The sequence below is a fragment of the Schistocerca americana genome, chromosome X, assembly GCF_021461395.2.
Source record: "Schistocerca americana isolate TAMUIC-IGC-003095 chromosome X, iqSchAmer2.1, whole genome shotgun sequence".
Classification (NCBI taxonomy): domain Eukaryota; kingdom Metazoa; phylum Arthropoda; class Insecta; order Orthoptera; family Acrididae; genus Schistocerca; species Schistocerca americana.
The window spans coordinates 465572684-465598576 of record NC_060130.1 but is presented as its reverse complement, the minus strand read 5'-3'; the positions used below and the strand labels follow the sequence as shown (position 1 = coordinate 465598576).

Sequence of the window (25893 nt, the reverse complement as noted above, 5' to 3'; positions counted from 1 at the left end):
GGCGACTGATGACCTCAGAAGTTAAGTCGCATAGTGCTCAGAACCATTTACCCATCTTCGAGTATAGTTTTTCTAAATATACCAACAGGGCTCCGTATGAACTTTCTTCCTAATATCCCCACTGACGTTCCCCGTCCATGTATGTTACTGTTTCCTATGACCTATACCCACTTGTTACGCTCCTGACAGCGCATCTCTAAATACTTTCAGCTCCTTTCGTGAAGCCTACCTGAAACGGACTCCAAATACTGGAACAATACTCTCGAATTTGTCGCACTAGTGTCTTTCATAAAATTCTCTCTGCAGATGCAATGCATTTTCCTACAACCTTTCCAACAAATCTCTGTGTCACTCGACTTCCCTGAGACCAATTGCAAGTGATCGTACCACTTCAAATGACTTCGTAGCATTAACCCTGAATACATATATCACTTCACTTGCTCAAGATAGTCACCACTAATCTTGTAATCAGATACTATACCGCTGTCTCTCTTTGTTGTAAGAACGGACGTGGATTTATCCGCACTTAAAGGGAGCTGCCATTAATTACTCCCTGTGGAAATTTTGTCCAAATCTTTCTGCAGTTCTTTACGATCTTCAAACGACGATACTTCCCTGTATAAAATAGCGTCGCCACTGAACAGCTTTATACCGCTGTTGATCATACCCGATGTCGTAAATGTACACTGTCTGACAAAGGTGAAGATCCCCGGAGGAGGAGACGAAGTGAAATTCCACAGCTTGAGAGGGTATGTGTTGTGTTTCAGTGATTACAAAATCGAGTCCAACTTACAAGGAAATTACCAGTATGACGCATCCCTCTGGCCTATATGCGTGCACTGATTTGGTTAGGAAAGCCACTGTATTCTCTCCTGAGGTAAGCTCGTCCACAACTGTTTTAACGTGTCCTTCATTTCCCGGTACTGACAGTGGGACTGTGTTCGCGTCCGAGCTAGTCCCGCGTATGTTTTATCGGGGACAGATCTAGGGATATTGCTAGACACAGGAGTATACATGACGTGCATACAGTTCCGAGAGTCACGTGCCATGAATGTACAAGCTTTTACCTGTTGAAAAATGGCACCATGGTGCTGTCGCATGAGGAGTAACAAGTGAGGACGCTGAGGTAACGTTGTGCCGTCAGACTTCCCTCAACCACAACCAACCGTGACCTGAAGTCATACCTGATCGCTCCCCACACCATAAGAATGTGATCTCTCCCCAAGACGCCTCCATATTCGCTGACGATGGTCATCCGGTCTGGTGCAGAAACGCTGAACACAATACGACGCCTTTAATCAGCACTGCGGGATGACAAAATGCTGCTGAGAGTCCATTACTTTTTCTCGGATGGCAGGCGCACATGTGAAGAAGTTACAACAACGTGCTCGCTGCACAATACGGGGATTCTCCCATGTGGTGGTCAGTCGTGGTCGACCGCTACCTCGTCGACCAGTATCCCTGACCTCACGTTCTCGTGGAGTCCAAAATCTGGCCACTGTCACATCCGAATGCCCCACAACTGCGGATATTGCCCGATTCGATCAAATGGAGTCCCACAATGAGGTCCCTTTCAAACTCCGCCACGTTCTGATAACTTAGTATCACACGAGTATGCGGCGTCTACGTGTCCTTTACATTGAGCACTCAACATCTGACGCTGTTCACGACCCTTATATACCTTCACACACCTGGTGACAACACTAAACACGAACGAAACTAATGCATACTGGTGGTTATTCGACCTGTCACAGATAATTGCAGCTCTTATCATTTACATATCTGTACGAAGTTACATTGACATTCGACTAAGTCTTCTGCGTGCCTCGCTTTTTTTTTTTTCAAGTAGAGTATATTGAAAACGTCCGAGATCTTAATATGCTTTCTTAGGGTACACGCGATATTACGTTGTTGCTCTCGATAATTCGCCGTCCAGTATGACGTACTGGTTTCTAGTAGTCAAATATTACTCGAGCCCATCACATACTTGCCAAGATATTCACAGTGATCGTATCTTCGACAGTCGTCGACGATATCGTACAATCAAACGCCTTTCGAAAAAGTAGGAAGACATAATCGACTTGTTCATGTGCATCTCCTGTTTGCAAGGCATCGTGTATGAATAAAGTAAGCTGTGTTTCATATGCTTTGTTCTCCTGAATTCTCGCTGAGTCTTAGAGATTCTCCTCTTTTCTTTTTTTTCGAGCAGTAACATCACAAAGTTTACGATCAGAATTTGCCGTAGGCGCCTGCAACAGACAGGCGCCAGCGATATTGATCTCTAATTCTCTGCATGCGATTTGTTATCCGCTTTGTTAACAGAAGCGAACAGTGCTCTTTTTCCAGCTACACGAGACAATTCGCTGAGCAAGACAAATTTGAACTAGCGACGGAGCTAATTCCTCGGCGTATTCAATGCGAAATCGAAACGGAATTCCGTTAGGGCCTGGTGTCCTTTTCGCTGCAAGTAGTTTTATTCTTCAATATTGGGACTGTTTAGTACTCACCCCTTATTTTTAAGTTTGTCCCGCGGTCAAACATTGGTGTGGTAGTATCGTCATACCTTTGCATTTGCCTAATTTTCATTGCTCATACTGAGCTATTCTTGAGAAAGTCCAATCCGAAACATCCATCCAAAACATGTATGCACACTTTGGCTTTGTAGTGGACTCCACGGCACGGGAGTCTTAACTATTGGGGAGCCGTTCTCTACCATTGGCGCTCAAGTGTACCCACAACAGAGACTATATACATCTGCTCCATAGCGGATTAGTTGGACAAGTATGTTCAGAACGATTGCGGACAAGCAATATAAAAACAGTGGGCCGAAGGGATTGGGTTGGAAGGGGTATGTCACGTAAGCACCACCAGGTCAATAGTGTATTCATCAATTCCTTTTGACACACTTCAAGAGTGATGATGTGGTGCATTACGTCACCTGTTGAGTGTTGTAAGCAAACGGATGGATGAGCTTGATCGGATAATAGGTTCCCTCATCGTTCCCGAGTATATACGTAACAGGTGTCAATGATCATGCCATTTAACATCTTCCATGAAGCATTGCCTACTGTGGTTTTTTATGTACTCGTGCCTTGCTATCGACGCGTATCGTGTTTATCAGTCCAAGCGATCTTTATACACGCCTCGAACATCTAATAGTGATGTTCCAACATCTATTACCAACTTGATAGCCTCCGCCAGAACTTCAGATTAAGCATACCGCTGCACGCATTACGTGCGTACAACGTGACAGTCAAATTAAGAGAGAGTGTACAGGCACATCGAATGTGACTCTAAAGCTATATAAATGTAACGGGGCAAGTGCAACCAAGTATACGCCTTGGACTCTACGGAGCTTTCATGACTACACTGGCTGCAGGCTAGTGAACGATGCTTTGAGTATGCTAGAAGACTTCATTCGGTAATCGCTGATGAATGGGAAAGACTAAAATTGAAACAATTTAACCGAAGTCAGAGCATGGTGTTTATGATTTGTGGTCATGATCCTTATGCGAAATATTTGTTTAAAATTGAGAAGTGGCACTCAGAAACGCGTGACTGAACAGGTCCAGACTCCGTAACACGAAGTATTAGCTTGTGCATTTACGGCACATTTTAGGGAGTACGCTACGCCTTAATTTTCGTAACCGAAGGGACCCAGAACTATGGTAATCGGTCGATAAATGCACAAAAGTTTCAAAAGTAGAGCTCCGTAACGTCCTTGCTCAATCTTATTCCAGCAATATACACTAACGAGCCAAAAGCATTATGACCACTGCCCACCCTGAGACTGAGGGCCATCAGATGGCGTTGCGGGCACGTGACGCTGATAGGGACGTTCCTAAGTGTAGCGGAGACAAATGGGGACTCATTCTAGTAAAAATGTACGCCGGAAATTTGAAAAATCAATGACATAAATGACTTTGACAAAAGACAGATTGTTATGGGCCGGCGCCTGGGAACGATCATCCCGGAAATGGCACACTTGGTCTGCTCGCGTGCTACCGTCGTGAGCATTTAGAGAGTGAAACCACAGTAAGCGACGAGGTGTTTACGCCCACGCCTCATCACAAAACATGGAGGTCGGAGGCTTCGCCGCTCTGTAAAGAAGGATGGGCAACGATTTGTAGCATATCTGACGACAGACTACAGCGTTGGTGCAGGGAAAGTGTTTCGGAGCACAATGTTCAGCGAAAATAGTTCAACATGGGTCTACACGGGCCGGGCTGGTCGTATGAATCATGTTCCTTGTTACACCAGGTCAATAATAGGGTCCAGATACGCCATGGTCCAGGCAAAATGCTGCTCGAAACAAGCGCAGGTCAGTATTACCTTATCAAGGACGTTCACCTGGGCTTCCATTAGGACCTGTGGTAGTAATCGGAAGCATGATGACAGTTGCGGATTACGTAAACATTATTTCGGACCACCTGTATCCCTTCATGCATGATGTCTTTCCGAAGCATGATGGTACGTTTCAGCAGGACAAGTGCCCTGTCACTAAGACAGAAGCGTGCTGCAGTGGGTTGAGGAGCATGATAGTGAACTCACTTGAGCACCAAATTCGCATAATCTGAACCCGATGGAACACATCTGCGACGCTATATGGCTCGTAATTTACGATGATTGTGTGACCTGTGCGTAGACATATGTTGCCACAAAGCTCCGGAAACATACCAAGGACTTCGGCAATGAATCTCACGCAGAATAGTAGTTGTATTGCATTCAAAAAGTGGACACACCCCCTATTAAGCACGTGTTGATAATGTTTTGCCTCATCAGTATACGTTAGTTCATATTAAATGTTTCCAGTACGTAATTGGTTGTTCTGTACAGTGTGATGTAAACAGAGTGCACAATTTAGAGCAATAATTATGATAGTGCTGATTCGCACAGGCGTACGAAGAATCGTAGAATGCCGAGACCCCTCATAGCAAGAGGCTATTAAGTAGATTAAGTATAGCTTTGTTACTTCAGTTAGGATGCACGACAACGGACTGGCAAGACCATCTTTCCGGGACAGCCATGAAACCTTGAAAGTGTTTAGAACAAAAACAAAATATCAGGAAACCGGTGAGATTTAGATTTGTTTGTAGTTAGTGACGAAATCAAACCAATTTAATTTCATGTCAAAGCTTTTTGTTGTACTCATTTGCGTCACTTCTTTAACTGATCCAAAGATCTCCAAATTTGACCCCACTCAGTCCTATGATTTTTATCTGTCCCTTATCACTTGTTTCACGCTTGGTAAATTTTGTAAATGCCGAGCTGCTGCGTGGCTAGGAGTCCACGTTAAGCTGTAAGTCGCCCTGTATCTTGCTGGGTATGCCCATTCGAAGGTCGGAGGAAGGCGAGGGCACGCCATCTCCAATAGGGGCGTTTCTAGAAAAGGACTGTGGTGTTCAGCCTACGGGATAACAGCTTTACATTTTATCTTACGTAAAACTCTTTCTTTCGCTCCAAATAACTTCAAGACTGCAATCTGAACAATAATGTAATGGACTAGAGTTCCATTTCTGTGTCAAATGACCCACAACATAATTCATGAAGGCAGATTCGGCAAAACAGCAGTAAGAAAATAAAGTAATTCATACTGATCTCTGTGTCTTATGATGCGTGGTTAACAGCGGTGCAGCAGCTTCTGAACCCCTTAGCGAGGTAATGGTTGCGGCTACACGACTGCTCATCAGTTGTTGTTGTTGTTGTTGTTGTTGTTGTTGTTGGTGGTGGTGGTGGTGGTGGTGGTGGTGGTGTCGTCTTCTCAAGATAAAGCAAACGATTTTTCTGCACCATGATTCTTCTATCCGCTTTGACAATCTGCGATAGTCAATAGCAATGCCTGTCATTCAACAGGTGACTGCCCACGATGGGTGACCGGTAGCGGCGGTCTTCTCCGAACAAAGGTACACGTTGATCCTGCGACGCCAACAAATGTCCTAATGTACGTCCAGATTTGCAAGATTATTCCGTAATTCACATCGAAGAATTTTCGCAAAGGGTTAACAGAACAGTTGTCAGACTTTCTCTACTATCCCACTCTTGTTACAGCACGTGGGAAAAAGAACATTTATATCTTTTTGTGCTAGCTCTCATTTATTTTATCACGACGGTCGCTTCTACTGTCAATTGTAACAACGATGTCTTAAATGTTGAACCGATCAAGGATGTCTCACAACTCTTACAAATCTGTGTTATTTCGTTGGAGAACATACAGCCGTACAGAAGGTTTTGATGTTAATTTTCTTGAGCAAGACAACTGTTACCTTGGATATGACGTTTCACCTGTTAACCTATTCTACCAAGATGTTCTTACTATATTAGATTTTTATGTAGACTTGATAATGGTTCCTCCTACCGAAACCAGTGGTCAATACAGCGCTATTCACTAACAGCAGCTTACAGTGGTAAGTCAAATTTCTTCAAATATATTAGAGCTGTGGAGCACATTTAACAAAATAACCACCGCCCACTCCGTTCCTCATAGCCTCCGCTACCGATGTAGCCGCCTTCTGCGTGCAGTAACGCCTGATCTATTAGGTGGATCCTGACACTTCTTCAATCTAGGGCCCAAACCAAAGAATATGCAGCCTCCACAGACTCAGAACCGTCTGAGACTGAGGTTGACCTTCTACTCGCCCCACAATAACGATGCCGCAGATGGTGAGCTCTGCCTTTGTAATACAGGCCAGACTGCCTGTCTTTACCACTCCAGTGGTCAAAAAAGACACATACATCGTTGGTACCGACATGAGCCACCACCTGCAGCTGCCTGCACTTCATGATATTTCTGGTATTCGGAATTATCCTTTTCACATCTGCGATTATTCCACACGGAGTGCACACTGGTTTTCTTCCCCTCCATGGCAGCCATATACCAAACGGGTTCGCTCACACCCCGAACACTGGAGCTCCCAAACCATAATAATCCCACCCTCTGTAAATGAACGGACCTTACAGGCCGAAAAGCATCCTCAGGTACAGTGCGAACAACTGCAGCTGGCTCAGGATCATTATCAGCCACAGACAGCGCCTGATACTTGTTTGTCACACAAACCGTGGAGGTCTTTTGATTGGTCTGCCAGAAAGTCTTTCGCTTCTTGCCACACCTTAGAATGACCTCCCACTTGAGCACCGGTGAGGGGTCAACCTCAATGTGGGCAGTAACCGGGCGGACTGCAGTAATGGACCGATTGGAGACGCTTGGGATGTGCTGAACGTGCTTTGGATTCCCCGTCTTCTCCCCTCAACTCCCCCCCCCCCCCTGTGATATCCGCTGGTAACAGCCTCTAGCTGCGTTACAGGACGCACGAAAGCCTGAAGCTGTGTCTGGTGGAATTACAACATAGCTCGCACCCAAAAACAGCAATCGCAGTCATAATCCATACTAAACAATGGCACTACAGACGCCGTAAATCCATATTACACAGTCCATATAGTGGAGTGTATGCCTCGTAAATGCACAAACACACAAGAGATTGGTGATTTAAACTACAAAAGCACGCAGACAACGCTACGAAAGTGACTCGCTTTTACTTAGCTCGTAAAATAACAAACGACAAATGGTCTACACTTGTGGTGCTGATCGAAAGGACGTTTGCGCCTTTTGATACTTCCGTGTTGCCCACCCTTTCCGTATCTCAAACACACACACACACACACACACACACACACACACACACACACTATTCCTTCGTATACCATTCCCTTTAAAGGTGTCTGCTTCCTTTATGGAAAGATTTGCCACACACCATGTTTCGTTTTATCGTCCAGACAATTTAGAACATGCTGCGCTAACAAACCCTCTGCTTGGAATCTCGTATTCGTCAAGCTCTAGTCCAGCCTAAACTGGTAGAGATCTGGTGTGGCTCAATTGTAATGTGCGTGTGAGATTCTAACAGCTGTTGGCATACACACAAATCTAAGAGCAACTACTAGTACATTCTCATTAATAGAAGTCGCTAGGTAGTAGCTGTTCTCAGAATTCTTGTCCTGTAAGACTTTGGAACGTGTCCCTTTTTCTACTCTTAGTGGCACTTTGCGTTCGTTGCTCCTACCTGGTGCCCTGGTGCAGCGTCTCTTTTTGTTCAGAGCACGTAGCATGGAGGCATCTGCAGTGAGCAATTCTGCGGCTAACTACATATGCTGTAGCGCGTATCTGGTAAGTCAGCAGACATGATTTTTATTTTAAATTCAATGTTCTTTGTTTCAGCCTTGGTGCAGAGTGTCCGCTCGGACTACGCACTAAAAAACTAAATGTGGACCAAGGTCAGCGGGTTAACAGTTGTGTACTTTTTTTCTTCTCCGGGTAGTATGATTTTATAAATTAAAACCACTTGTGCTGTTTTGGATAATGTCCCACAGTAACTTAACGTCTCGTTTCATAGACGCAAGATGTCAGAATGTCTCATTTTACCTACCCCTCGGTAACTCGGATTTATGTAAGCGTCCCCAGCTACATCTAACCCAGGGTGCAAAGATGTTTGAAGAAAGGAAGGAAGATAAGACCTTAGTGTTACATCGACGACGATGTCATAAGAGATGGTACGCAAGCTCCGGTTGGGAAAGAGATCGGCCCTGCTGTCACACTAAACGACTTGGTGAAATTATGAAAAAAAAACATTATCTGAATGGTCGGAGGGTGATTTGAACCTCCCCCTTCTCTACTGTAAGTATAGTGTCTTACCACTGCTCCATGTCGCTCCGTTTTTCTTCAGTGTCCTGCTAGGTACGGGAAGCCTGGAGAAATACCACCACCATACGAAGAACGACACTAAATTCGATGACTTCACCAATACATGATGATGATGATGATGGTGATGATGATGGTGGTGGTGATGTATGATACATGCGCCTTCCTCTTCAGTCAGTACTAGTTTGGTCAGAAGTGACACCTTCGCCACCAAGCTACAAATCTTTCTTGAGCTAGGGCAACTGTCTACTAACACCCATATGTACGCAGGATAAATTTTGTGGAGCTTACTTTTAGCGACGCACAGCTCAAGATAAATCTGAGAAGTTTATGATTCGGTTACGACTTAAATGAGTGTAAATCGTAAGGTGGATCACAACAAGCCTCTCCAAGACAGGAGCATCGTAAGTTTTAAAAGGCAGCCGAACTTGAGAAAAGAATATTTTGCACTCATGAGGGATTATATTCAGGTGCGACACATAGATGTTTCAAATTCTCGCTACACTACTGGTGCTAAGTATTACTCTCCACATCGTGCTGTTTCAATGACTGCACTTCTACTTCTAAGTTGGGGGTATTATTTAATGGTTCTTATTACTTTTAATGGAGTAGCACAAAGTGATAACTTGATGGCTGGTCCCATTATTCAAGCAAGTTTATTATTCATTATTATGGAATTCCGCCCCTTTAATATGGCTCTCTTAGTTGACACTGCGTGACTGTATTAAAATGTCTTTCCATTCTGATGATAGTAATTATTTGGTAAGTCTAAAGCGGTAATCACCATATGAACAGATGTTGAAATACATGTTATCTAGTCACTTATGGGACTGTTCCAACTACCTTTGATACTCGATGCTGCAACAGCTGGCTTTGGTATATTGAAACATTTTCCCAGTGGCATCAAACGCTTTGTTGTGTAGCTTCTGTGTAGACGACCTATTAGAAGGATCCCACACAGAAGGTTAAGTATATACACCTAAAAAACCACTGCAGCTATTTGAGGTTTACAGAACTAGGGGGAAGCTAGGGTTACAACTTCGTTTTAAGATTAACAGCACTTGATAAGTATCAATCAGAACAAACAAATATCTTCTCGATGTTCGTTAGTGGCTATTAAGATACACACACACACACACACACACACACACACACACACACACACACACACACACACACACACAAGAATCTAACTACCGGTGCGTACCTGATTTTGTGCTCTGTGTACACTGCAATACGAAATCTGATTGTTAGAAAACAGTTACCAGCAATCCCGTCTTCTGATAGCACGGATACAATACAGCATTAATATAGGCTATATTAGCGTTTCATGAATATTACACTCTGAATCTGTTACCTCAAAACAGACCCTCCTCCGAATCTAAACAAGTGAGAATATTTATGCACTATTGACGATAACACACTCGCATGGGGAAGATTGAATCTGTGTTGCATGTTGAACTTAACGGCATTCTAGAACTAATATAGACGAAGCGATTGTAAGGGTTTTACATTGGCTAAATTAAAATGTTCTGTGACTTGCTCGTTATTTGGCGAGGTATTCTGTATTTTTCCTTGCCGAGCTATTCAGTGCAGTAGCAACACATCACACAACGCAATCCTGCCACCCTGTAACAATCATGAATATAATTCAGAGCCGGTCGGAGTGGCCGTGCGGTTCTAGGCGCTACAGTCTGGAACCGCGAGACCGCTACGGTCGCAGATTCGAATCCTGCCTCGGGCATCGATGTGTGTGATGTCCTTAGGTTAGTTAGGTTAAAGTAGTTCTAAGTTCTAGGGGACTGATGGCCTCAGTAGTTAAGTCCCATAGTGCTCAGATCCATTTGAACCATTTTTTTATAATTCAGAATGCCGAGTTCTACCCAACTTGATGTTTCTCCTATTCATGGAGAGGAATGCTGAATTCTTTAGCTCTTTTAGTTTAATGAACCTAGGCGCTGTGTTTTGCAGAATATGATGGTGATCAAACGACGATATCGTTAGGTTAAATCAACCACTATATTTTTCCTATAGGATGTAGACCAATTACGTGTCAGATTTGCCCACCAAATCTTTTTCAACTTGAGCGAAAAGTATGAGGACACTTACCCATAGTACTGTGAGGTGAACTAAAAACGGCGCTTTAATGAAAGGATACATTCTGAGCGAGCCGGTTTTGGTTCCTATAGCCAGTAGGTGTTGTATGGGGTCGAACGCCAGCGCCGTTGGTTGGTATGGGAAGCCATGTCGGAAGGTCTGAAACAAAACAAGGAGTTGTATTTAATGATCTTCATAGACATTTATACTATGAAAATTAGTTTCAAAATAATAAATTTTTTTCCTGAAAAGCAAAATTTTATGCAGTTACTGATAGCAAAACACAATGTTCCAAACGTTTTAATACAAAATAAATCCAGAAGCCGAGGATAGTTTTAACTGACTTGTCTCACAACTTCTTCTATAATACGCTACTTTATAAAAATTATAATAAACAGTTCCATTGTATTGATGTCATACAGTGCTGCATATAAATAGCAAATAATGACGAATATGCTGAAGTAATAGTTAACGCAATCAATAGGTCTTAGCACCTGTTCCTGCATTTCCAAGACTAACAAGAATAAATTCAGACAGAATTTCTGTAATTCTGTTAAGCCTAATACGTATCTGGAGATGTTCCAGACACATTCACATACGAAGAAGCATGAAATAACATCTCAACAAAATTTTCAATTTTTAAATATTTTTGACAGTTAAAGCAGTCATGGAACATTATATACTGAATTGGTGACAATGATGGTTGTGGTTGTTTTGGGGAAGGAGACCAGACAGCGAGGTCATCGGTCTCATCGGTTTAGGGAAGGCTAAGTGGTTCAAATGGCTCTGAGCACTATGGGACTCAACTGCTGTGGTCATCAGTCCCCTAGAACTTAGAACTACTTAAACCTAACTAACCTAAGGACATCACACACATCCATGCCCGAGGCAGGATTCGAACCTGCGACCGTAGGTTTAGGGAAGGACGGGGAAGGAAGTCGGCCGTGCCTTTTCAAAGGAACCATCCCGGCATTTGCCTGGAGCGATTTAGGGAAATCACGGAAAACCTAAATCAGGATGGCCGGACGCGGGATTGAACCGTCGTCCTCCCGAATGAGAGTCCAGTGTCTAACCACTGCGCCACCTCGCTCGGTCTTGGTGACAATGATTAACGACACTGGCAGTAGTAGTAGTGTTGTAGTAGTAGCTGCTGAAGAAGCAGCAGCAGCAACAATACTAACAACGACGACGACTATTATTCAGAATGGCTTCCCACAGTGATAGCATACTAACAATAATCATTTCCATTAGAGGAATGTAAACTTTTCACTGCTCCACAAATCAATACAAGTTAATTCTAGGACAATACATTTAGCTTATGTCAGAAGCTGAAACCAACGATTTTAACAGAAAGTCAGTTCTGTGTCTTATCAACCGAAAGCCAACAAAAACACAGGCGAAATATCACAAGTTAAGCATAACAATTCCCCGCCCAAAACAAACACACACACACACACACACACACACACACACACACACACACACACTATTACCAGCAGCAGCTGCAAATGATCATTTACCCTGAAAACTTAACACTTCCTATGGAGAAACAACAGCATATGAGCTACTTTTAATTTATTTCGCTACTCATGGCGTTACATATGATTGCATTAATTTCAAGATGGGTATTTAATGAACGAATATATTATTCTATATGCGAACTGTTTCGTAATTTTTTTCCGAAGAAATTCCCAACTAGTTTTGTCTGCAGACTGCAATAACGTTTACAGAAACATTTTCTGTCGCGTGACTTTGCGTAAAATAAAAACACTAACACAACCGCAATGCGTAATACGCCCCTCCATTATTTGCGAGAATGAAAGCTGCCCTAATTACTTCTGTCAGAGGCGATTACTATCCTATTAATATTTACAGCCTCTGACGCGCTGCTAATAGCAAGTGAATATTTATTATTACAAATGACAAGCAATTTTAACTTCGTATGGATTGCAGGGTATTGCTGCTTATTACTAATGTTGTTATTACAGTATAATTATTTTTTATTTCCCTTCTATCATTACGTTATCACTTCCGTACACCATTTTTAATATGGTATCATGAAACAAACTGAAATTATTTAATACAATTTTCCGCGTACATAGTCACTTTTTTTTTACATTTGCATTTCAGGTGCATCTTAACATTGTTCAGCGACCTGAAATACATAGCTTGTGTGCTGTAACATTCATCTTTCCATTTAATTCTTACAGGCATCGGTAACAGCAATAGTATGATCATAATCATTACATCTGTATTCATACGACTGGAACGTTAGTACACTACTATCATCTCAAAGTCTAAAAAATTACCATTTACTGATTTTTTGATGCCTCGAATTTGTTCATGACAAGAGCTAACGCATCGGGAGTGAAATATTTATTTATTACAAATGGCTCTAAGCACTACGGGACTAAACATCTGAGATCATCAGTCCCCTAGACTTAGAACTACTTAAACCTAACTAACCTAAGGACATCACACACATCCATGCCCGAGGCATGATTCGAACCTGCGACCGGACTGAAGCGCCTAGAACCGCTCGGCCACAGCGGCCGGCTACTTATTACATTTTAATCACTTAAGAACTGAGGCATTGCATGAATCATGTCCGGCTGAATAATGAGTTTGATTTCAGGACGAAATCTTCACCAACTTACCAAATATTTTCTTCTTAAAATTTTGTATTTGCGGGGATCTACAGCCTGCTGATGCTTACCTTTATTATTTTCTTCTTATGCTGTGGTTATTTAGCCATTCTATCGACATTTCTGTAGTGTATTTTGTTATTGTTTCCTTGGTCACCTAGCTGATACCTAATTTCCAAGTAATCATTTGAGTCTTTTTCCCATTCTCCCCTTTCGCTGGGTTTCTCCTTCCGCTTGCTCTGGAAGATCTAATATCTATTTTCTTATATTACTTTAGCACTCAAATTTTAAGACTGAAATCCACGACCGGTATATGATATGGGTTTATATACTTCTGTTTCGTCAATTATTTATTAGCTAAAATTCCAAAGATGAAACAACTTGCTGTTGAATAGCTTTCTTGGCGACTTACACTGAAGCGCCAAAAAAACCGGAATAGACATGCGTATTCAAATACAGATATATGTAAACAGGCAGAATACCGCGCTGCGGTCGGCAACGCCCATATAAGACAACAAGTGTCTGGCACAATAGTTAGATCGGTTACTGCTGCTACAATGGCAGGTGATCAAGATTTAAGTCAGTTTGAACGTCGGTTATAGTCGGCGCACGAGGTATGGGACACAGCATCTCCCAGGTAGCGATGAAGAGGGGACTTTCTCGTACTACCATTTCACGAGTGTATCGTGAATATCAGGAACCTGGTAAAACATCAAATCTCCGACTTCGCTGCGGCCGGAAAATATTCCCTGCAAGAACGGGACCAACGACTGAAGAGAATCGTTCAACATTACAGAAGTGCAACCCTTCCGCAAATTGCTGCAGATTGCAATGCTGGTCCATCAACAAATGACAGCATGCGAACCATTTAACGAAACATCATCGATATGGGCTTTCGCTGCCGAAGGCCCACTCGTGTACCCTTTATGACTGCACAACACAAAGCTTTACGCCTAGCCTGGGCCAGTCAACACCGACATTGGACTGTTGATGACTGGAAACATGTTGCCTGGTCGGACGAGTTGTTTCAAATTGTATCGAGTGGATGGACGTGTACGGGTATAGAGACAACCTCATGAATCTATGGATTCAGCATGTCAGCAGGGGACTGTTCAAGCTGTTGGAGGCTATGTAATGGTATGGAGTGTGAAGTTGGAGTGATATGGGAACCCTGATACGTCTAGATGTAACTCTGACAGGTGACATGTACGAAAGCATTCTGTTTGATCGCCTGCATCCATTCATGTCCATTCATGTCCATTGTGAATTCCGGCAGACTTGGGCAATTCCAGCAGGACAGTGCGACATCCTGCACGTCCAGAATTGCTACAGAGTGGCTCCAGGAACGCTCTTTGAGTTTAAAAACATCCGCTGGTCACCAACCTCCCCGGACATGAACATTATTGAGCGTATCTGGCATTCCTTGCTACATGCTGTTGAGAAGAGATCTCCACCCCCTCGTACTCTTATGGATTTATCGACAGCCCTGCAGGATTCATCGTGTCACTTCCCTCCAGCACTACCTCAGACATTAGTCGAGTCCATGCCACGTCGTGTTGCGGCACTTCTACGTGCTCGCGGGGGCCCTACACGATATTAGGCAGGTGTACCAGTTTCTTTGGCTCTTCAGTGTACAATTGTTAGTGGTTTACTGTTGTCTCCGGGTATGACACACACACACACACACACACACACACACACACACACACACACACACACACACACTGCAGGACAAAATAAAGTGAAGCACCCGGAAGGGAGCGAGGAAACGAAATGCAACTTCACGGGGTTGTAAGGTACATGATGTTACTTAAGTGATTACAAAATAGAGTCAAATTTACAAGAACTTGCCCCCATTTGTCAGTATGGCGTTCCGACTCCTCCAGCTTGGATACATCCACTGATTCGGTTCATCAGGTTCTCAAACCCGTCGTATACTCTCCTGAGGCAAGCTGGAACGCTGCTGTTGTCATAGGTTCTTGATATCTTGGATACTGCCGTTGGGACGTAGTTGACGTTTGAGCTGGTCCCACAGATGCTCTATGGGGGACACATCTGGAAACCTTGCTGGCCGCCAGTATATCTCATTTCTCAGTGTCACGCAGACAGTTCGAAGAGATGCGTTTCACGTGTGAACGAGCATCGTCCTGTTGAAAAACGGCGCCAGGACAGTGTCGCATGAGAGTCGACACATGCGGATACAGGACGACCTTGACACACCGTTGTGCCGTCACAGTTCTCTAAATCACTACCTAAGTCAAACCCGATGTCTCCTCGCTCAATGACGTCATTGCTGTACCTCTAAAACATTGGAAGAATAGCACCTGTCTCCAGGTGCTCACCAACGATGACGATCCGGCGCCGTGCAGCATCACATTTTTTTGTCAGCCTTTTTTAATCAATGCTGCCAGTCAACGCTCTTAGTTTCCTTATTTGGTGCATCACCGGTTTCGAGGCGCAGTCCCATTGCAACGTGCGCTTTTAAATATTTTCATAAAATTTGACGATTTAAATGCGATTCTTGGTGCATGTGAGCTAGTGCAAGTTTTCGGAAACTTCACTGTAAATGCAAACTCACCAAAATTCAATATTACTAACGTTTTGAGTCCTGCAGATATTAAAGAAAATATACCTATTGAATTTTGAGTGTCCTAATCCGTAGAAACATGTTAACCAATCACACCATTCGATCAAACAACTGAAAATTATAACAGAAATTTAAAAAAGTTACAGATCGCCAAAAGAGCGTAGAAATTACGCTCTAAGAATAGGGAATATGTTCATTAATATGCATAATCAACATCACTTTCAGCACTTTCTTATCTAACAACAAGATGTTTGGCTTTCCTACACCCTCCCGTAAAAACATTTAGTTTAACTTCAAAACGCCACCCAAACGTTGACTGAATTAACGTATTCAATATTTTACAACAGTATGTAGCAATTGCAACCTTTTACTGATTACATTAGCATGTAACGCTGAACGTGTCAATGATGATGTTCCCTATACTGCAAAATTAACATATATGCTCTGCTTACGATCTGTAACGCAACTCTGTACGCTTTTCGTGCATGTTTTTGTTTTTGAGGTGTATAAGTGAACTTTGTAAATGGCGATCAGCATGTGCGATCTATGTACACGACACTGAAAATCCTAAACGTAAAACTTCTTTGGTATTTGCAAATATCTGTACGACATGAAAGGAAGGTAAAGATACCTCTTCGTACGTTTCCATAAGAGTTAAATTTCCAGATCGTTGCACGGACTTATAAAAACACGCACCACACTGAGTTATGAACTGTGTGAATAATTAATCGCACTTGAAATTGGAAATATTTCCCTAACGCGTCGTGTACAGGATAAATTAAACAAACAAAAAGCGTGGCAGCACCAAATGTTCAGATGGTTAAAAAGGAACCGTCGACACTATCACAGCCGTCACAACCATTTTATAATTCTTTTTTTTTTAAAAAAAGGAACGTTCATTCCAGTTATACTAAGCTATAAAACCAACAGTTTTATCTTCCTCCATAAGCTTTTTCAAACGAACATTTCTATGGCGAGAAGTACGAGCGACACGCTTTTCACGTATGTCGATTCTGCTGCCAATTTCCACATAAACCACGCACATTTCATCGTTGACGCTCAGAGGGAACGAATGTTGCGGAATTGCCTCCGCAGCGCGCTCCAGGCGAAAGTGGCGAGATTTGCAAGCCGCGTGAAGCAAACTGATGGAAGCACTTTGCGCCCAAAAGCGCTAAACTACGCGAATACATACGACGTACGCGCGCTCGTATTTTGGAAACTCAATTTCCTCGCCCAGACAACAAGCACTTACAGAGACTAGAATCGCGCCTGTAATAGCTGATAAGCAAAATAGCTGGCCGGGAGATGAGAAGAGTTCATTTAGCTCTGGTGGTAACTAAATCTGGATCGTCTGTAGCCACCGTGCCAGTTACTACTGATTGGCGCGGACGGCGAGCTGTCATGTCACCTGTCACCAACCCAATGCGAGAATATCTGGAGCGGATTTTATTAATGCAATCTACGCGCTGCTTATCGAAGTGTCAGTAATACTGAAACGTGTGAAACTTTCTTCCTCTTAACAGAATTGCTTTCAACCTTCGGCAACATTGCATTCTATATTATCGAAACGCGTATCTTACAAAACGTTAGAGTACAGAGTAAGAAAGGAAATGTCTCCAAATTTGTTTCCAATGGCTTTTTGGGAACTTCTGGTCACATCAGAAAGGGCTGTCTCGTCGGGAGCAGTATTTATTGTTTTTTTCATGATGGTTTATTTAAAAAGAAAACCTTTCAAAATTTATATTTCCGCACGAGATACCGTACGGAAATTTTTTTAAAGTTTTCACCGTAACATATTATAGACTGGAGGACGAATATAAAGCAGAAAGCAATGGGACACAGTAGCACCTCCCGGTGAGTCTGGATCTTATCGCCGGCAGGAGTGGCCGAGCGGTTCTAGGCGCTACAGTCTGGAACCGCGCGACCGCTACGGTCGCAGGCTCGAATCCTGCCTCGGGCATGGATGTGTGTGATGTCCTTAGGTTAGTTAGGTTTAAGTAGTTCTAAGTTCTAAGGGACTGATGACCTCAGAAGTTAAGTCCCATAGTGCTCAGAGCCATTGAACCATTTGGATCTTATCAAAAAAGAAACCTGCAAAACAAAGGCCTTAAAAATATTTACTTTACAAAAAGCACATTAACTAACAAATACGTTTCCACACGGACTATGCAATTGCATATCATATTTTATCGAAATTAGTAGGAAGCCTTATATTCCCATCTCAACAAAAGGCCAGTTAACATAGTGTTCTGGGGTCAGGCTGGACATTTTTGAGTCTACTCCAAAATAAATCAGTCGTGACACTAATTCAGAAAATACTTTCTCGTGCAGGTAGTCAATGCTAAATAGTATCAATTTATGTTATCTCCATCAAATGAGAAAGTAAAACATAGTAAGTAATCCCCATTATTCCTAATTTTTTTGTTTGTTTATCGAGGCATTTTCTCTACGAACAAAAAAAGACAAGTTCGCATTGCAGCAACCCGCGACACGCGCGCACACACACACACACACACACACACACACACACACACACACACAGAGTGAGATTGTGTGCTTCCACATGTGAATTTTAGCTAATTAAAGAGAATACTGTCCATGTATGTGTAGATTGGCCTACACTCAACTGTGTATTACGTCTGTCTCCACTTATTTTTTGAAATACCATTTTTAGACGAATTATACGTTGGACAAAACTGTGCAAACCTTTATGTTGACCTTTCCGAAACAGCTTACAACGTTACTGATTGGGTGCGGAGTAAATGTGGGCGTGGTGTCGCGTTCTCTCTCTCTCTCTCTCTCTCTCTCTCTCTCTCTCTCGCTTTCTTTCTTTTATGTTCTATTCTTGCATTGCCTCCAATACATTGATCATTGAAGTTCTACAGGAAAAGCAGTGACTGGTCGATAGACTGCATCCGAGGCAGTTACCTTAAATTCAAATATTCCAAGAAATTATTAAACTGAAACCTTTATATTTCTTTATATGTAAGAACGGACAAGCGGACGCTTAACTTGTTTTGTATTACGCTGTTTAGCAGAATAAGGCCAAACATTGTGTGCCAAGGAACATACAAAAACAGTGGTGCTATCTGTAAGTAGTCTGCCTTGGCCACTTCCACCGTTATATGGGCAGCCAGATGCACCTACCGTCGATTTGACGAGCTCTAAATAGTAGAGCATCAAAAACAGGCACCGTGAGTATCGCTTGAATGAGTCCTGCCCGCCTGACTCGGGCCCATTGGAAAAATGCTGTGAAATAATTATCTGGCAATCGCTGTTCAACATGATGGAACAAAGTTGACTCGATCGACTTCCACTGATTCAGGACGCAGCCAGTCACCAACGTGGTACAATTTACTATTTAAGTACCATACTCTGAATGAAATTAACAATAATGTAGCTGTATTTTGGAACATTCGTAACTGATATTTCTGTGTTAAGGATTTAGTGTACCATTAGTCCTACCAAACGGAAATTCACTATTCTCTTTAAGGCATTTCATGCTTTCCAATACTTATATTTTTCGCTAAAAGTAAATGCTATTCACATTAACTGGGCACATTCATTTTATTTCGATTTTTGAAAGATGGAATTTAATTTCGATTAAATGTGGGATTACATAAATTATTTCAACGTTCCTTTCGTTGTAGTTTTGTCTGCCAGCGTTGCGTGGAAACTGTGCGTGATTTAATATGAATTCCTGATCTCTGCTGAACTGCCCTAACAGAAGCTCCAGCAGCACAAACGAAACAGTTATGAAGTAGAAATTAGTACAGCAAAGTTGACGTTCCGACCACAGGAAGAAGATTCATAGTAGACACCATTGGAACATTTTACATAAAGAGGCTGAAACATGTTAGTACCCACTTTCAAAGAGGAGCAATACAAGTTGTGGGAACCTGGCTGTAGATAGCGAGCCGGCCGGAGTGGCCGAGCGGTTCTAGGCGCTACAGTCTGGAACCGCGCGGCTGCTAAGGTCACAGGTTCGAATCCTGCCATATGGCATGGATGTGTGGGAGGTCCTTACGTTAGTTAGGTTTAAGTAGGTCTAAGTTCTAGGGGACTGATGACCTCAGATGTTAAGTCCCATAGTGCTCAGAGCCATTTGTAGATAGCGAAAGTGACCCATCATTGATCATGCATCTTGACGAGGTGGGGTGGCTTGTGTGTCTCAACACTGCAGACACCCATATGGTATGTGTAACCACAACGGAGGCGCCAGACGAATACTTTATTCCTGATGAGGCTTAGCAGCCTTTTCAGTAGTTGCAGGAGTAACAGCCCGAATCTTGCGTTTATAACACTAGCCAACTTGGCTTTGTTATGTTGGTATTGCGAATCGCTGAAAGCAAAGGGAGAAACTATTGTCGTAGCCTATTTCCCGAGGACAAGCAGCTCTAATGATTGGCTTAATAATGGCATCTTCCTAAGTCTGAGTATGAGTGTGGAATGTAAGGAGAGAAAATTTTAAAAAAAGAATTGAGTAGGTTGAAGTTGTAGAGGAAGGTAGTGCAGTGCAATGGCAGGAAGAACAGGACTTCCGGTTGGGTCAATAAAGGCTTATCACCACAAAATCAAATAGCGATAATATTGTTGTAGGTCTAAAAATGAAAGAGAAAAGGAATGCTGATGTATTAATGCGAACATCAAGGTGAATGTTTTATCGTAGCCAAAACAGACTTGAAGCCAACACCGACCACAGCAGCGCAAGTCCATATGCTAATTAGCTACGCACATGTCGAAGGGATTCAAGAAATGTATGATGAAATAAAGGAAAATGTTCAGGACATTAAGAGAGACGAAAATGTAATTGTGATGAGGGTAGTACAAAAGGTAGAAAAGTATAAACTGGAGGTGAACATTGACTCGGGAATAGGAACGAATGGGAAAGCTAGAATTTTGCAAAGAGCCTAATTTAAAATTAGGGCACTTGGATTATGAACCGCGAAAGATGTTTGTACACATGTAAGAGACCTGGAGACACCAATACGTTTCAGACAGCCTGTATAACGGTAAGACAGATACATCTAAACAAACGTTCAGCTTCAATGCCGGATGTGGACTCTGACCATAATATACTGGTTATGAACGGCAGATTAAAGAAATTTCAGAAATGTAGAAAATTAAAAAGCTGACACATGGATAAATTAGAAGAGCCATAAATTGTATACAGTTTCAGATGTAGTACTAGACACCGATTGGCCGAAGCGGGTGAAAAGAATTCGACCGAAGAAGAATCGGTACCATTGAGAGACAAAACAGTGAAAGCAGCAGTGGATAGTATAGGCAAAAACAACGTCCATTAGAAATCCTTGCATGTCATGAGATACTGTATTTAGTCGACGAAGTAAGAAAATATAAAAGCTCAGCAAATGAAATAGATAAACAAGACCATACACTTCAAATGATTGATAGGGAGTATAAAATGGCTGCGCAGGTATGGTTAGAGGAGAAATGCTAGGTCATAGAACCACGCGTGACTAAGAGGGAGACGTAATTCGGCTTTTGAAAAAAGTGAAGAGACCACTGGAAGAAAGAAAACCAGCTCATGGAATATCAAGAACGTTGGGGGCAAAATGAAGCAAACACGAGAAAGCAGAAGGAATATATAGAAGGGCTGTGCAAGGGAAATTAAGACAATATTACAGAACAGAACAGGAAACATATAAAGCCGTGCTTGCGAGATGAAAGTAGAGCTCACCGTCGACAGGATCGATTGCGGATCTTTGGTACAGAGCCAAGTGGAAGGTCTGAATCAGAGGCTCACAAGGTTCCGCTACCTTGTACGCTGCAGTTTCCTCGACTTACGCCATCGGGTGGTGGTGTTTCGGGTTCCGCTTAATAGGTCAAGGGTACATTACACAGAGGAGACGGCTACACGGATAGCGGGAGCTGTGTGTTTTTTCTTAGGTTGTAGTATCTTAGGAAAGTACAAAAAGTGCTTCAATCTCAAAGGATGCGAGGCAAACACAAGGCGAGGGTAGACCTAGGAACAATCGATATTATAGTTGGAAATCATCGTAGCTCTGTTGGGAAATAACCAGATCTCCAAGCGTTAACAGAATGGACTGAAGCTCAAATCGTTATTGGCATTGAAAACTGCCTGTCCTGAGATAAGTTCAGCCGTAAATTTTACAAGGGACCTAACCGTATACAGGAAGGACGGATTAAATGCAGTTAGTGGTGGTTTGTTTGTTGCTGTTAGTAACTGCTTAACTTGTCGTGAAGTTGAAGTACATACTTACTGTTAGCATGCGTAGAGGCTATACTTGGCAATCGGTATGAATTATTAACTTGTTTCTTTTATCGACCTCCGACCCACAGGAAAGTTCAACGAAAATTTTAATCTCATTTCAAATAGGCACCCCACTCATCCAATTATAATTTGTGACTTCAATGTTGGCGAAAATACATGTTTCTGGTCTATGGTAAGCAGAGAACATTTTCCGCAATCTTACTAAATTCTTTCTTCAAAAATCATTTTCAAAATTATTTTGAAAAATTAGGTCAGGAGCCCACTCGAAGTTTAAATGATTACAAAAGCATGCTTGATCTCGCAGCAACAAATAATCTGGAGCAAATAGGGAGCACCACGTCGGTAACACGAAGTAGTGACCACAACGACCTAAATTCACCAAAAGTAAGTACAAAATATATCAATTTCAAAAAGCACAAAATTTCGCTTGGCGCCTTACCAAGAGACAGCCTCCATTCCTTCCGAACTAATTATGAAAGTTTAGACCAGATGTGGCTTAGATTCAAAGAAATAGTATCGTCGCAACAGAGAGATTTATACAAAACACGTTAATAAGAGGGAATTGTTTTACTGAAGCTCGAAACCTAACACGGACTTCAATAAGAGATGCATTTAAATGCGCTTAACAGTTTCCACAACGACACTGTCTCGAAGTATGGTAGATAATTTGAAGAGATTGTCGTATGAAAAGCATACCAGAGGCAAAACCATCAGTACCTTAAAGATGCAATAGCAATGGTAATGGTAATATTAGCGATGGCAGTGTCACTAAAGCGGAGTTACTAAACACAGTTTTACGAAGTTTCTTCACCGAAGACGACGATGTAAATATTCCAGAATTCGAATCAAGAGCAGCTGTCAACATGATTAATTTCGAAGTAGATACTCTCAGTGCAGCGAAGCAACTTTAATCACTTAATAATGTGAAGTCTTCCACTCCAGACTTTAAACGATTTAGGCTTGTTTCCAAGTATGCTGATATGACAGCTGCATAATTACACACTTAGCAATCACATCCAACCGTTCACTTTAAGAGAGATCCGTACATAAAGACGGAAAAGTTACTCAAGTAGTACTCAAGAAAGGAAATAGGAATTGTGATGTCGTCCGAAGCACGAGGTCCCATGTCAAAGTTGGTACCACGCGGTGGAACTAGAAGTAAGAACAGGCGCAGCAATGAAAGAGACGTTGGCGAGGATACGCCCTCAATAAGTACCATTCCCCGCCGCTGCCGAAAGATTACTTACGTCAGAGCGCAGCGTCGCTCTCTACACTGCCTTCTCATTGCCTAGGACGACAGCTTCCATCTTACTTCAGATCCAGCAGTGTCACTTGTATTAGCAGTCAGAGACATGGACTCAACATGTCATTGGAAGTCCCCCTGCAATAATACTGAGCCATGCTGCCCGTATAGCTGTCCATAACTACCAAAGTATTGCCGGTGCAGGGTTCTGTGCACGAACTGACATCTCGATTGTGTCCATAAATGTTCGATGGGATTCATGTTGAGTTTACAGTCAATTGTACATTGAGATATGGCTATCATTCTGTACTCTATGAACTGATGACTTAGTGTTTAGCGTCAGTAACAATTAAATAGACACTCCTGTTGACGTGCATTTTTTCCAATTTAAGTATTTTATATAGTTGAAAGCTTTAATAAAGTGATCTCTCGACCTCCTCCAGAAGTAAATCTAGGCTTACTGGTGCCCACTACAGTGCCGATGCGGTTTTCTCTCCCGACATCACAGGTGTAACCTGCACAATCTCTATCACTGACATCTATTTTCAGTATAATTTTGGAACACATACTGTGTTCGAACATTATGAAGAAATCGATCTGTTGACACACAGTCAGCACGGACTCAGAAAACATCGTTCTTGTGAAATACAATAACCAGTTTATTCTCACAAAGCAATGAGTGCTATCGACAGAAAATCTCAAATTAATTTCGTGTTTCTAGATTTCCAGAGAGCTTTTGACACCATTCTTCACAAACAGATTCTAATGAAACTGCGTGGCAAATGGAGTACCGTCTCAGTTCTGCAACTGAATTCGTGATTTCCTGTCAGATATCTCACAATTCGTACTAATTGATGGAAAGTCATCGAGTCAAACAGGAGTGTTATAGGTCCTCTATTGTTGTTTATCTATACTGCAGCATACTGACCATATATGGTCATACTGGTGAGAGCCTGAGCGGTGTATTACATCAGCGCTGACAGCATTCAAGCGCGGGATGTGTTACTGTGGTGCACTGAGGTGTCAAAAGTCAAAGGTTACCTCCCTGTATCGTGTCCCATCTCCTTTTACCCGGCGTAGTGCAGCAACTCGACCTGGCATGGACTCAACAAGTCGTTGGAAGTCCCCCTGCACAGATAATGAGCAATGCTGCCCCTATAGTTATCCATGACTGCCAAAGTATTGCAGGTGCAGGGTTTTGCGCACGATCTGACCTCTCGATTGTGTTCCAAAAATGTCGTCATGTCGGCGATCTGGGTAGCCAAATCAGTCGTTCGAACTGTCCAGTATTATCCTCAATCACGAACAATTATGGCCCAGTGACATGGCACATCGCTGTTTAGGAACAAGAAATCCATGAATTGCTGCAACTGGTCTCGAAGTAGCCGAACATAACCATTTTAAGTCAATGATCGGTTCAGGTGGACCAAAGGACCCAGGCCATTCGACGTACACATAGCTCACACCATTATGGAGCCACAACCAGGAGCCAGAGTGCCCTGTGAACAACTTGGGTCCATAGATTCGTCGGGGGTCTGTGCCACACACTAATCCTATAATCACCTCTTACCAACTGAAATCGGGACTCATCTGTCCAGGCCACTGTCTTCAAGTCGTCTAGGGTTCAATAAATATGGTGACGAGCCCATGAGAGGCGCTTCAGGCGATGTCGTGCTGTCAGCAAAGGCACTCGCGTTTGTCGTCTGCTGCCGCAGCCCATTAACACAAAATTTCGCCGGATTTTCCTAACGGATACGTTCGTTGTACGTCCCACTTTGATTTCTGCGGTTATCTCACGCAGTGTTGCTTGCCTGTTAGCAGTGACAACTCTACGCAAACTCCGCTGTTCTCGGTCGTCCAGCGAAGGCCGTCGGCCACAGCCTTGTCCGTGGTGAAGGGTAATGTCTGAAACACTGTATTCTCAGCACATTGTTGCCAATGTGGATCTCGGAATATTGACTTCCCTAACGATTTCCGAAATGGAATGTGATTTTCGTCTAGCTCCAACTACCATTCCGCGTTCAAAGTCTTAATTCCTGTCGTGCAGCCATAATCAAGTCGGTAACTTTTACACATGAATCACCTGAGTATAAATGACAGCCACGTCAATGCACTGCCCTTTTATACCACGAGTACGCCACACGGGCGTCTCGTTTTGGATATGCGCCGCCGTGGCGCAGCCAGGTGCCGTCCTGGGCCGTACAGCCATCTGTATATGTGCATATCACTATCCCATGACTTTTGTCACCTCAGTGTAATTCAACAATGCCGACGCATTGTTGCGAGGCAGGTGAACTATTTGAAACAGCGTACTGAGCGGCACTGCACAGACTAGTGCAGCAGTGTGGAAGGCAGCTTTTCCACATCGACAATAAC

At 42.8% G+C, this 25893-nt stretch overlaps 1 protein-coding gene across 3 annotated transcripts in view; it reads right to left on the bottom strand.

The window, feature by feature from the left end:
* The window catches only part of LOC124554816 (syntaxin-binding protein 5), a 981379-nt gene that overhangs the window by 748684 nt on the left and 206802 nt on the right, over positions 1–25893 (bottom strand). For all 3 annotated transcript variants that reach the window (XM_047128475.1, XM_047128476.1, XM_047128477.1), the window contains exon 2: positions 10848–10945. In XM_047128475.1, coding sequence (XP_046984431.1) covers positions 10848–10945 — 98 coding nt within the window. The remainder of the gene's footprint in view (positions 1–10847; positions 10946–25893) is intronic.